Source organism: Coregonus clupeaformis, chromosome 26 (assembly GCF_020615455.1).
Source record: "Coregonus clupeaformis isolate EN_2021a chromosome 26, ASM2061545v1, whole genome shotgun sequence".
Classification (NCBI taxonomy): Eukaryota; Metazoa; Chordata; class Actinopteri; order Salmoniformes; family Salmonidae; genus Coregonus; species Coregonus clupeaformis.
In genome coordinates this window covers 44820982-44834383 of record NC_059217.1, presented here as the reverse complement: position 1 = coordinate 44834383, position 13402 = coordinate 44820982, and the positions used below count along the sequence as shown (strand labels likewise).

The 13402-nt window shown below is 42.5% G+C and overlaps 1 protein-coding gene across 1 annotated transcript in view; it reads left to right on the top strand.

The window, feature by feature from the left end:
* The first annotated feature begins 757 nt into the window (after positions 1 to 757).
* LOC121540098 (mucin-2-like) overlaps positions 758 to 13402 on the top strand; it is a 30447-nt gene continuing 17802 nt past the window's right edge. Inside the window, exons 1-23 of the mRNA XM_045207641.1 lie at positions 758 to 841; positions 1217 to 1490; positions 1869 to 1983; positions 2241 to 2331; positions 2869 to 3002; positions 3831 to 4047; positions 4252 to 4377; positions 5284 to 5398; positions 5661 to 5811; positions 5932 to 6045; positions 6601 to 6667; positions 7248 to 7385; positions 7608 to 7772; positions 8001 to 8095; positions 8338 to 8464; positions 9165 to 9420; positions 9633 to 9688; positions 9910 to 10001; positions 10086 to 10237; positions 10496 to 10634; positions 10832 to 10942; positions 11585 to 11764; positions 11957 to 12196. Of these exons, the coding sequence (XP_045063576.1) occupies positions 766 to 841; positions 1217 to 1490; positions 1869 to 1983; positions 2241 to 2331; positions 2869 to 3002; positions 3831 to 4047; positions 4252 to 4377; positions 5284 to 5398; positions 5661 to 5811; positions 5932 to 6045; positions 6601 to 6667; positions 7248 to 7385; positions 7608 to 7772; positions 8001 to 8095; positions 8338 to 8464; positions 9165 to 9420; positions 9633 to 9688; positions 9910 to 10001; positions 10086 to 10237; positions 10496 to 10634; positions 10832 to 10942; positions 11585 to 11764; positions 11957 to 12196 (3231 nt within the window). The 5' untranslated portion in view covers positions 758 to 765. The remainder of the gene's footprint in view (positions 842 to 1216; positions 1491 to 1868; positions 1984 to 2240; positions 2332 to 2868; positions 3003 to 3830; positions 4048 to 4251; positions 4378 to 5283; positions 5399 to 5660; positions 5812 to 5931; positions 6046 to 6600; positions 6668 to 7247; positions 7386 to 7607; positions 7773 to 8000; positions 8096 to 8337; positions 8465 to 9164; positions 9421 to 9632; positions 9689 to 9909; positions 10002 to 10085; positions 10238 to 10495; positions 10635 to 10831; positions 10943 to 11584; positions 11765 to 11956; positions 12197 to 13402) is intronic.

Below are 13402 nucleotides of genomic sequence, written 5' to 3'. Positions count from 1 at the left end.
AAGTACGAGGCGTTTACCATTATGAGGATGTAATAAAGTCATCATGACTCTAATCTTGGGTATTAATCCATATTGATCGTGTAAACAGTGATACTGATGCTGAGATATAATCGATAGAGTTTCAATCAGGAGTATATATTAAAAAACACAGTAGGAAGTATTTTTTGGGGTGATTGCTAAAACAACTCTTAAGTCGGATTCACACTGTAAGACCCAAATGAGTCAAGTCAAGCTGAGCTGTACAGGGCCGGCCTGGTTACACATCCAGCACAGTTGCTGGAACCATGCAGAAAAGGACAATGTGACAAGGGTCAACCTTATAGTGTGAAATGGGTATCAGGCTATCTACTCCAAATAATGTCCATAATAAATAGCCAAGGGGATAGAGACAAGGGGACTTCTGAAAGTGGTTGAATTTCCTTAGACAGGGCTGGAATAAACCCAAATCTGGGGCCCTGCACAAGAACATTTTAGAGGCCCCCCTCTTGGTAACGAAGAGAAAATGTTGCTGTTTTAAAGCTAATTTCCTGCAATTCTTCACATTTTGCAATGACGTGTGCCGTGTTGCTTATATTATCTGAGTGCCCAGTCGGTAATCTGGCCCTGTCAATAGACATGTTTACCATGTCTCAATAAAGTGGCTTGACATCCTCCTTCTGAGGGGTGTGAACTGACAGACACAGATTGAGCAATGCCAATATAAAGGAGGCTGTCAAGCAGCACTCTACACTTTTACCTGAAGCCCACTTCACCTGGCCACTAACTATGGGGTGGACAACTCTGTGGTTGTGTGTTCTCGCTCTGCCACTAACGAGCGCCGTCCAGGTGAAAGCCAAGAAGGGTAAGACGATACAGGATCATTTTGGAAATAGCAGTGATTTATTTTGATCTATGCAGACAAAGACAAGCAGTCAAACATTAGAGATAGATACCGTAGAGAGATGCCGTTAGATTAAGTATCGATCTATTTCCAACCAACTATCAGTCAAGAACAGACAAATATTGCTATTAGGAACAATTATGGTTGGAGCAAATATGAGTGCAGTCTGTCTAGGAGTGCCATATGTTTTTAATATCTTGATTCACAATCCACTAAAATTGGATATTTTGAAATACTTGGTGCATTATTTACAACTTACAGCAAACGGATAAATGATGTCTCTTTTTGATTCCGTACATTTCAAGTGGGTCCCTTTTTATCATGCTGTCTCCTCAGCTCGCCAGTCCAACCATGTTAACAGCATCTGCAGCACCTGGGGCAGAGAGCACTTCAAGACCTTCGATGGAGACGTGTACCAGTTCCCAGGGACTTGTGAATACAACCTGGCCTCCGACTGCCACTCTGAGTCCTACCAGGAGTTCTCTGTGCACCTGAAGAGGAACGAGGCTACTGAGGATGAGGGGAACCCTACGGTCAAACACGTAGTGGTCACTATCAACGACCTGGTCTTCCACCTGACCAAGACTCTGGTCACGGTCAATGGAGAAATGTAAGTGCTCCCCAAATGTTTTCTGTTGTGCGTCCTCTGATTCATCAGGGAAGTCGCGTTGAGATTCACATCCTTTTTTTTCAAGTGAGACGTGGAATAGTCAGTTGGACTGTCACTGGATGAATCAGCCAAATAATTTACTTTTGGGGATCAGTAAAGTATTGATATATCTATCTATGACAATTCCTCTCTGCAAAATGTAATGGATTTATATAATGCTGTTAGCTATTCACATCTGAGACAGTGCTCTGACATATTTCCAGGGATTTCCTTTTGAATTCAAAGGATTTAACTGCATTTTTTGTGTCCCATTGTTGTTAATTGACACATTTCTATGTAATCTATGTTTTTAATGACGTTCACAATCTTTATTCCCAGTGTAACTCTGCCCTACTACAATGGAGGAGTCCAACTGGAACGGAATGCAGTTTACACCAAACTCTACTCCAAGGTTGGCCTGGTTGTCATGTGGAATGGAGAAGATGCCGTCATGGTAAGCCGTTATAAGAATCAAAACAGTATATATCTTTTTTTTTATTTGCTTTGTAAGAATTCAATACTTTCCACTGAAATGGACTGTTATCGTTAAACAGTGACCAGCGTAAAACGAACCCGTGCAGATGCACAGATACTGTGTGTGAGCGTTGTCTTGCGTCTCTCTCAACTCGGTATCTGAGCTGCTGCTCGTGGCAACGTCGTTTCGCTGAGTCTACCTTGAAAAACTGTTGACCCCATCACTGTTTGCGTTAGGTGGAGCTGGACTCAGAGTACACCAACCGTACCTGTGGTCTCTGTGGAGACTTCAATGGCCTTCCAGTCCACAATGAGTTTATTTATAATGGTGAGCATTTATACGAATTATAAGCGTTACGATTCATCAGCATTATAACATGTATAGTCGGTTATAACACACTTATAATCATTTATATAAATATGTATAAGCATTAATAATGGCTTATTCATGTAAGGTTTTAAGGTATTACGTGTAATCAATATATTCCAAGTGGCTAATATTATCATTTATATAACATGTATGGTAACTTATAACGCATTTCTAAGCATTTATGTAAATATTTATAATGGCTAATTGAGTTGTTATTATTAACATGTTATTTATGTTATATATTCTAAGTGACTGTTATATATTCTAAGTGACTGTTATATATTCTAAGTGACTGTTATATATTCTAAGTGACTTTTATATATTCTAAGTGACTGTTATATATTCTTATATATTCTAAGTGACTGTTATATATTCTAAGTGACTGTTATATATTCTAAGTGACTGTTATATATTCTTACATCAAGTAACATCATTGTAATTCCTCCCAGGTTGTAACTTATTGATGAAGGATAACATCATTGTATTTCTGTGCAGGCCGTAAAGTGGGCCCCGTTGAGTTTGGCAACATGCAGAAAGTCCACAGGCCCAACGAGGATTGTGAGGACCCCTATGAAGAGGAAGATGAACCTGCAGACGTTCAGCCTAGAGAGGACACATGCAAGGAGTTTGTAAGTTCTTACTCCAGTCTGCTCAACCTGACAAATAGAGTACACTATTTCCATGTATTTCCCTTCATTGTATTTATTTATATGACAGCCATATGGAATGAATAAAGTTAAAATATGGCATAATATTATCCGTATCGCAACTAACAACCTCCTCATCCTCCTCTTCCTCCTCCTCTTCCTCCTCTTCCTCCTCCTCTTCCTCCTCTTCCTCCTCCTCCTCCTCCTCTTCCTCCTCCTCTCCACCTCCTCCTCCTCTCACACTCCTCTCCCTTCACCTCCTCCTCCTCCTCCTCCTCCACCTTTTCCTTCTCCTCCTCCTCCACCTCCTCCTCCTCTTCCTCCTCCTCTTCCTCCTCTTCCTCCTTCTCCTCCTCCTCCTCTCCTCCTCCTCCTCTTCCTCCTCCTACTCCACCCTCCTCCACCTTCTCCTTCTCCTCCTCCTCCTCTCCACCTCCTCCTCCTCTCACACTCCTCTCCCTTCACCTCCTCGTCCTCCTCCTCCTCCTCCACCTTTTCCTTCTCCTCCTCCTCCTCCACCTCCTCCTCCTCCTCCTCCTCCTCCTCCTCCTCTTCCTCCTCTTCCTCCTCTTCCTCCTCCTCCTCCTCCTCCTCCTCCTCCACCTTTTCCTTCTCCTCCTCCTCCACCTCCTCCTCCTCCTCTTCCTCCTCCTCTTCCTCCTCCTCCTCCTCCTCCTCCTCCTCCTCCTCCTCCTCCACCTTTTCCTTCTCCTCCTCCTCCACCTCCTCCTCCTCTTCCTCCTCCTCCTCTCTCCTCCTCCTCCTCCTCCTCCTCCTCCTCCTCCTCTTCCTCCTCCTCCTCCTCCTCAGCATGCCCAGTGTGACCAGCTCCTGCGCTCGGCGTTGTGGAGCTCCTGTGGTGCGGTCGTGAACCCTGAACCCTACATCCAGGCCTGTGTTCAGGACCTGTGTGGCTGCAGCAACACTTCTGATAGCTTCTGTGTCTGCAGCACCCTGGCAGAGTACTCCAGACAGTGCTCCCATGCTGGGGGGCAGCCACCCCACTGGAGAACAACAGCCTTCTGTGGTAATGGGACATCTCAATAACTGTCTGGGAGTTCAGGAAAACATTTACTGTAGATCAAAAAGTCACATACAAAACGATAACTATTTATTGTCCATAGTCAGCTTCAGATCACACAAAAGTCTTAAAAAATTAATAAATATATGTATGCATATTGACATGTAATAATAAAATGTACTATAATGTTGTTTTCCTTTGTGTTCTTAGACAAGCAGTGCCCGTTCAACATGGTGTATCTGGAGAGTGGCTCTCCCTGCCTGGACACCTGTACCCACTCAGACACCAGCTCACTGTGTGAAGAACATCTGATGGACGGCTGCTTCTGCCCTCACGGTCAGCCTTTCACCAGAACACACCTCATATTATCATTATGGTAGTGATGTTATAGAACCAGAACACACCTCATATTATCATTATGGTAGTGATGTTATAGAACCAGAACACACCTCATATTATCATTATGGTAGTGATGTTATAGAACCAGAACACACCTCATATTATCATTATGGTAGTGATGTTATAGAACCAGAACACACCTCATATTATCATTATGGTAGTGATGTTATAGAACCAGAACACACCTCATATTATCATTATGGTAGTGATGTTATAGAACCAGAACACACCTCATATTATCATTATGGTAGTGATGTTATAGAACCAGAACACACCTCATATTATCATTATGGTAGTGATGTTATAGAACCAGAACACACCTCATATTATCATTATGGTAGTGATGTTATAGAACCAGAACACACCTCATATTATCATTATGGTAGTGATGTTATAGAACCAGAACACACCTCATATTATCATTATGGTAGTGATGTTATAGAACCAGAACACACCTCATATTATCATTATGGTAGTGATGTTATAGAACCAGAACACACCTCATATTATCATTATGGTAGTGATGTTATAGAACCAGAACACACCTCATATTATCATTATGGTAGTGATGTTATAGAACCAGAACACACCTCATATTATCATTATAGTAGTGATGTTATAGAACCAGAACACACCTCATATTATCATTATGGTAGTGATGATATAGAAGAATGGTGTGTTTTCACCACTGTGTAGGGACTGTGGTGACGTTCATGACATGTTGTGTGTTTTCACCACTGTGTAGGGACTGTGGTGACGTTCATGACATGTTGTGTGTTTTCACCACTGTGTAGGGACTGTGGTGACGTTCATGACATGTTGTGTGTTTTCACCACTGTGTAGGGACTGTGTTTGATGACATCTCAAAGCGAGGGTGTATCTCTCAGGACCAGTGTCAGTGCAAACATGACAAAGTGTATAACTCTGGAGAAGTTTTCAGACAGGACCGTGAGGAATGGTGAGTCATTGGTTTAGACTTAACGAGCACAATGTAAATCACTGAATAGTTAAAATAACAAGTTAAATTAAGACAGAAGTCATAACATAGGGTTCATGTATCAGGATTATCCTGTAAACGACTTGATCATTTGTTCTGTCAGTCTCTGTCATTGTCCTCAGTTATCCTGTAAACGACTTGATCATTTGTTCTGTCAGTCTCTGTCATTGTCCTCAGTTATCCTGTAAACGACTTGATCATTTGATTTGTGTCTGTGGTTCAGTGTCTGTCACCATGGTCAGTGGTCCTGTAAAAGCCTGCCCAGCCCTGCTACATGTGCAGTTGAAGAGGGTTCACACGTGACGACCTTCGATGGGAAAGCATACACCTTCCATGGGGACTGCTACTACCCACTAGCCAAGGTGGAAAGCAAGGTATGTGACATTTACACTATCATTTACTGAAGAGGCAATCTAGGTGATACGTTAGTGTGAGTGGATGGTATTTTATATGTCACAACGTTTCCTTGTTTTTGTTTCCCTTCTCTGTTTCAGGATGAAGCCAGTCCAAAGTTTACTGTTCTGGGCCAGCTGGTTCCCTGCATAAGACAGAAGTTTGACACTTGCCTCAAGAGCGTTGTGGTCTTGTTGAACAATGACAGAAACAATGTGAGCTTTACCTTCATTCAAAGATGGAGATTTGACATATACACTTAACACATGTATAGTATACAACAGCTCTATGTATGTACAGTCAGGTCCAAATAAAATGAGCAAAACAGACTTTGTTAAATATATCATGAAAATAAAGCTCTTTGGCCACGCCCACAAGTGGTGGGTTTGGCGTCAAAAAGAAGAATCATATGTCGAACAGAGCCCCATACTTGCTGTAAAACATGGTGGTGGATCTTTGATGTTACAGGGATATTATGCTTCCACTGGTCCTGGGGCCCTTTTTAAGGTCAACAGCATCATGAACTTTACCCAGTACCAGGACATTATAGACTAATATTATGTTCCTATTTTTTGAGCATACAATATAGCCCAGTATTTGTTTTATTTATTTTATAAAGTATTTTATGCTCATCTTTATCAAGGGTGGCAATAATTTTGAACCTGACTGCATATGTACTTATATGTATGTAATATGTATATACTGCAAGTCTAGTCTTGTGTTGAATAGGATTAGTATTAGTTGATCATGGCTATTGTTTTCTTTTCCAGGCTTTGGTGATTTCCGCCGATGGGAAAGTCAGCCACAATGCACAGATCACTCTGCCTTACAACACAGGTGGGACATGGAATAATTAACCAATAAGGCCCGAGGGGGTTCGGTATATGGCCAATATACCACGGCTAAAGGCTGTTCTTGGTCACGGCGCAACGCTGAGTGGTATAGCCGTGGTATATTGGCCATATATCACAAAACCCTCCAGGCGCCTTATTGCTATAATAAACTGGTTACCAACGTATTTAGAGCAGTACGAATAAATGTTTTGTCATACCGTGGTATACGGTCTAATATACAACGTCTGTCAGCAAATCAGCATTGAGGGCTCGAACCACCCAGTTTATAATAAAAATGATACACACTCTTTGCCATTCTTCTATGTTATGAAAGTGCAACCAGCAACATATAATGGAACAGATAATGAAACATTCACCTGTATAGATATCAATTAACTAATACTAGTTATTATTACACTGTACTTCCAGGGATATCGACACAGTAATAAGTACACTAATGTCTAGTGTTATAAAATGTTTTATTTTATTTTTTATAAAACATGAATAATATTTAATTTAACGATAATCCCCCCTCACCTTTCTGTTCCTAGCTGACATTAGTGTATACATTTTTCTTCCAATAGCTGACATCAGTGTGTTCCAGCCGTCGTCCTTCCACATGATTCTCCAGACCAGCTTTGGGCTGCAGGTTCAGATCCAGTTGATCCCTATCATGCAGGTCTATGTCACCCTGGACGAGAGCTACAAGACCAAGACACAAGGTAAGTTAACTCCCAAGCTGTAGGCATGTACCTCTGAAGGTGAGCAGATATCAGTTATGTATAGAGTTCAAATTCTACTTTATGTAAATGCAATAAACATTGGTAATCTTACTCACCAGGGCTCAATAAAATAATAAAAACAGCAAGAAAGTAGAAAAATTGTGTTGATTTCTGTTTGGTGTAGGTTTATATGGTCTTCATTTCTGTTCCTGTTTCTTCTAGGTCTGTGTGGGAACTTCAACAAGGTTCTGTCTGATGACATGAAAACCCCCCAGGGTATGGTGGAGGGGACAGCCTCTTCCTTTGGTAACTCCTGGAAGGCTAATCCTACCTGCAGAGACAGAGAGGAGAGGCTGGACGACCCCTGCTCCCTCAGTGTGGAGAATGGTAAGCCCTCTTCACTAACACTTTAATTGAAGGGCACTTGCATAAGGAGTTCATAACACATTCATAACCCCTTTACATAACACAATACAAAGCAGAACATAAGCATTTCATAAATGTTTATGTCAACAACCGCAGTATCATGTCATTGGATCCAAAGCGATGCAGCAAGGCAGTTGTTTATACAGTATCAGACATATTTGAACTCTTGCCACCTTCTTGTTTACTCAGAGAACTATGCTAAACATTGGTGCTCCTTGCTAAGAAGTTCTGACAGCACTTTTGCCAAGTGCCATGCTATGGTGGACCCCGAGATTTACTACAAGGTAATACATTTTGTATAACTGGAATTGTAATATTTCATTGTGTTACGTCTGGTTTGGAATGCTCACAATATTATCTTGGCTGGTTGTGATATATATACACTTGTACGTATTTGTCCTGAACTTTCTTACTGTTTTTAATGCTGTTTGTAATGCTGTTTGTAATGCGAAAGCTCTGGCGAATGAGATTTGTCATGTATTTATTACATATGGCAAATTTACTTCAGCTGAAATATTTTCTATAGCGATGCACATACGCTAGCTGTAACTGTGAGAAGAGTGAAGACTGCCTGTGTGCCGTCTTCTCGTCCTACGTGCGAGACTGTGCTACCAAGGGAGTGGTCCTGTCGGGCTGGAGAGAGAACGTGTGTGGTAAGTGATTTACACTTCTCATATATATGTCTTGCGGTATATTATGGAAAGGAGATGACAGTATAGGCCTCTCCTGGATACCAATGAAAGGTTCACTTATATTCTCATTAGAACATATGCATTCTGCAAATGGTTCTACTGCCATCGCTAAAAGTATGGGAGACAGGGGACAACCATGGCAAATTCCACTGCCATTGCAAAAAGTAGAGGAGACAGGGGGCAACCTTGGCATAGTCCACTGCCATTGCAAAAAGTAGATGAGACAGGGGACATCCCTGGCAAATTCCACTGCCATTGCAAAAAGTAGAGGAGACAGGGGACAACCCTGGAAAATTCCACTGCCATTGCAAAAAGTAGAGGAGACAGGGGGCAACCTCAGTAGATTCCACTGCTATTGCAAAAAGTAGAGGAGACAGGGGACAACCTTGGCAAATTCCACTGCCATTGCAAAAAGTAGAGGAGACAGGGGACAACCCTGGCAAATTCCACTGCCATTGCAAAAAGTAGGGGAGACAGGGGACAACCCTGACGAGCTAAAAAATAAGGTACCACCTCTTCTCAACTCATCTGATGTCAACTTTAACAACACTTACTTACTTTATCCCCTTCCTTCCTGGAGAAAAATAGAGCCTTTACTAAAGTTTTCCAACACTGCCGATCTTAACTTTAACCAACACTTTCCATATTTCCCTACAACCAGACAAATACACTGGTAACTGCCCAGCGTCTCAGACCTACTCCGACCAGGTCCAGAGATGTCAGCTGACCTGTAGCTCCCTGGCCAGCAAACGCCAGGGTTGTACCAACGACTTCCTCCCAGTGGATGGTTGCTCCTGCCCGGACGGCCTGTACATGGACGACAGGGGCACCTGTGTACCCATGGCCAAATGCCCCTGCTTCCACAACGGCGTCCACATCAAGCCTGGGAAGTCCATCAACATTCAGGAGGAGCACTGGTAAGAGACTGTTTCTATCTAATAAAGTATCTAGCTACCTACTTACCTGACTACTTACCTATCTACCTACCTACCTACCCACCTACTTATTTACCTAACTTACCTACCAAAGCAGCAAAGATGTCATATTTCCTGCTAGTATAAAAAGTACACAATCCTGCAATGTTATTCCAATATTAAAATAGCTCTTGATATCATGTGCGTTCTTCTAGTGTCTGCACCAATGGGAAGCTTCACTGCCGTTCCTGGAAAATGCGTTCGGAGAGTAGTAAGTAACCTTTCTGTGTCCCTTTGCTATTCATATCCCATTATCCCTTTGATGTATACAGTATTTTACCTAGACCTGAGTTCAAATACTATTTGAGAGATCATTTCAATTACTTGAGTCCAGGACTAGGCTTAATCTGTTTTAAACCAGCCCTAGTATTTGAACCCAGGTCTAATTTGACAACTTATTGTGTAATAACAATGAAACTGCTTCTGTTACAGCCTGCCAGTCGCCCAAGGTGTTCTTAAACTGCTCCAATGACCTGGGAGTACAGTGTACACGGAGCTGTAGGAACCCAGATTTCACGGACTGTGTGAGTTGACTTGTTGACTTCCATTAGTACCTGACCTAAGGGTTGTGTTCTTTATTTAATTCCTTTCTCTCTCCTTGACCACAGTTCTCTGCAGAGTGTGAGTCTGGGTGCAAGTGTCCCATGAGTCTGTGGGAGGATGGGAAAGGTATGTGTGTGAAAAAACATGAATGCCCATGCAGCCATGATGGAGCCCTCTACGCCCCAGGAAAACAGATCCCAAACGGATGTAACACATGGTGAGTTATTGAGATGATATGATATGATGTTATGATATGTTATTATATAATATAAAATGATACAATGCGAGGTTATGTGATATGACATGACGTTATATGATACGATACAATATATGATAGGAATGGAGATTAAAATGAAATGGAATGAGATTTCATGACATGAGATGAGGGCTTGCTTCATCCTTTCTAGCTAATGTGAACAGGATTTTATTTTAAGTGGATATTTGACTCACTGTCTCTCATACTGTACACATGTAGCACCTGTAAGAGTGGGAAATGGGAGTGCACAGATAAGAAGTGCCCAGGATCCTGTACGATCTACGGCAGTGGCCATTACAAAACCTTTGATGAGCGCACGTATGGCTTCCAAGGAAAATGTGGCTATGTGGCTGTCCAGGTAACAAATGCTTGTCAGGACAATTCAATACAATGCAATATAATTCAATTCAATTGTGATGTGTTTTTATACTAAAGTAATATGTTTGTATAATAGTACTGCCGTTGTCTTCTATATTACCAACTAATGATTTAAAATGCAAAAGTCTCATTTAGTTTCTAAAGTACTCTCTCCCTCTCTCTCTGTCTCTCTTTAAGAACAAATGTGGGAACCGGTCTGGCCATGACAACTTCACGGTGATCACAGAGAACATACCGTGTGGAACCACAGGCACCACTTGCTCCAAGTCTGTCAGGGTTCAACTCGGGGTGAGACTGGAGAAAACACACACTCTCACAGGCGGCTGGTGGCACCTTAATTGGGAAGGATGGGCTCATAGCAATGGCTGGAACTGAATAAATGGAATGGTATTAAATGCATCGCTGGTTTCCATGTGTTTGATACCATTCCATTCACTCCACTCTAGCCTTTATAATGAGCAGTTCTCCCTTCTATACATGTTGGATCATACTGAGAGATACATACGAAACAATACATCATTTTGCATTATTTAGCATTCGCTCTTATTCAGAGCGACAGTACAATTAGTCAATTCAACTAAAGTATGTCAAATCACCATCACAATCATTGCAAGTTAAACTTTCTTCCAAATAGCCACTTTCTGCTAAAATCAGTACCACATTCAAGTCGTTTTGCTTTCTTCATAAAAAGCTTTAGAAAGTGTATTGTCTTTCATAGTTTTGCAAAATTCCGGTAACTTTCCCCAAATTCCCCAAATTCCCCAGTTTTCCAGAAATCCTAATTGCAAGATTTCTGGAATTACGAGGGAGTAAGGAGGAAATCCGGGAATCCTCCAACTAGGATTTCTGGAAAACCTGGGAATTGGGGGAAAGTTTTTTTGCAACCCCAATTGTCTGTGAACAGGAAGCGCTAAATCCCCTTTCTTACAGAGAACAGAGCTGAAACTATCAAAGGGGACCTATGAAGTGGTGAACCTAGGAGTGGGCTCTCAGATCCAGTACCGAGTGAGGTCCGCCGGTCTGTACCTGATTGTTGAGTCAGACATCGGGATCGCAGTGCTGTGGGACCGCAAAACTACCGTCCGCATCATCCTGGAGCCACAGCATAGCGTAAGATTAATGTTGAAGAGTTCAAACATAGAGAGCAGAACCTTTGATGGAATAGACTTGGAATGGATGGACAAGACATCAGACACCAGTGTGCATTGTGTATTCCTAACACTGATTGATTTGGTACAGTTCCACTGTGTATGTTTATCTGAGAATGCTGATGAGTGTGTCTCTTCCTTGTCGTCTCTATAGGGAGCAGTGTGTGGCCTGTGTGGGGACTTTAATGGAGACGGCAGAGATGACTTCACCACGCAAGGCCAGATGGTAGTCAGCAGCCCTGTGGAGTTTGCTAACAGCTGGAAGGTGTCAAGCACTTGCCCCGACGCAGAAAGCAACGTCGACCCATGTGGAGCCAGACCCGACCGTCACAACTGGGCTAAGATGCAGTGCAGCATCATCAGAGGGAAGACTTTCGAACTGTGCCACAAGAAGGTACAGTGCTGCAGCGTATTGCTATGTACAGTGGGGAAAAAAAGTATTTAGTCAGCCACCAATTGTGCAAGTTCTCCCACTTAAAAAGATGAGAGAGGCCTGTAATTTTCATCATAGGTACACGTCAACTATGACAGACAAATTGAGGAAAAAAATTCCAGAAAATCACATTGTAGGATTTTTAATGAATTTATTTGCAAATTATGGTGGAAAATAAGTATTTGGTCACCTACAAACAAGCAAGATTTCTGGCTCTCACAGACCTGTAACTTCTTCTTTAAGAGGATCCTCTGTCCTCCACTCGTTACCTGTATTAATGGCACCTGTTTGAACTTGTTATCAGTATAAAAGACACCTGCCCACAAGCTCAAACAGTCACACTCCAAACTCCACTATGGCCAAGACCAAAGAGCTGTCAAAGGACACCAGAAACAAAATTGTAGACCTGCACCAGGCTGGGAAGGCTGAATCTGCAATAGGTAAGCAGCTTGGTTTGAAGAAATCAACTGTGGGAGCAATTATTAGGAAATGGAAGGCATACAAGACCACTGATAATCTCCCTCGATCTGGGGCTCCACGAAAGATCTCACCCCGTGGGGTCAAAATGATCACAAGACCGGTGAGCAAAAATCCCAGAACCACACGGGGGGACCTAGTGAATGACCTGCAGAGAGCTGGGACCAAAGTAACAAAGCCTACCATCAGTAACACACTACACCACCAGGGACTTAAATCCTGCAGTGCCAGACGTGTCCCCCTGCTTAAGCCAGTACATGTCCAGGCCCGTGCTAGAGTGCATTTGGATGATCCAGAAGAGGATTGGGAGAATGTCATATGGTCAGATGAAACCAAAATAGAACTTTTTGGTAAAAACTCAACTCGTCGTGTTTGGAGGACAAAGAATGCTGAGTTGCATCCAAAGAACACCATACCTACTGTGAAGCATGGGGGTGGAAACATCATGCTTTGGGGCAGTTTTTCTGCAAAGGGACCAGGACGACTGATTCGTGTAAAGGAAAGAATGAATGGGGCCATGTATGGTGAGATTTTGAGTGAAAACCTCCTTCCATCAGCAAGGGCATTGAAGATGAAACGTGGCTGGGTCTTTCAGTATGACAATGATCCCAAACACACCGCCCGGGCAACGAAGGAGTGGCTTCGTAAGAAGCATTTCAAGGTCCTGGAATGGCCTAGCCAGTCTCCAGA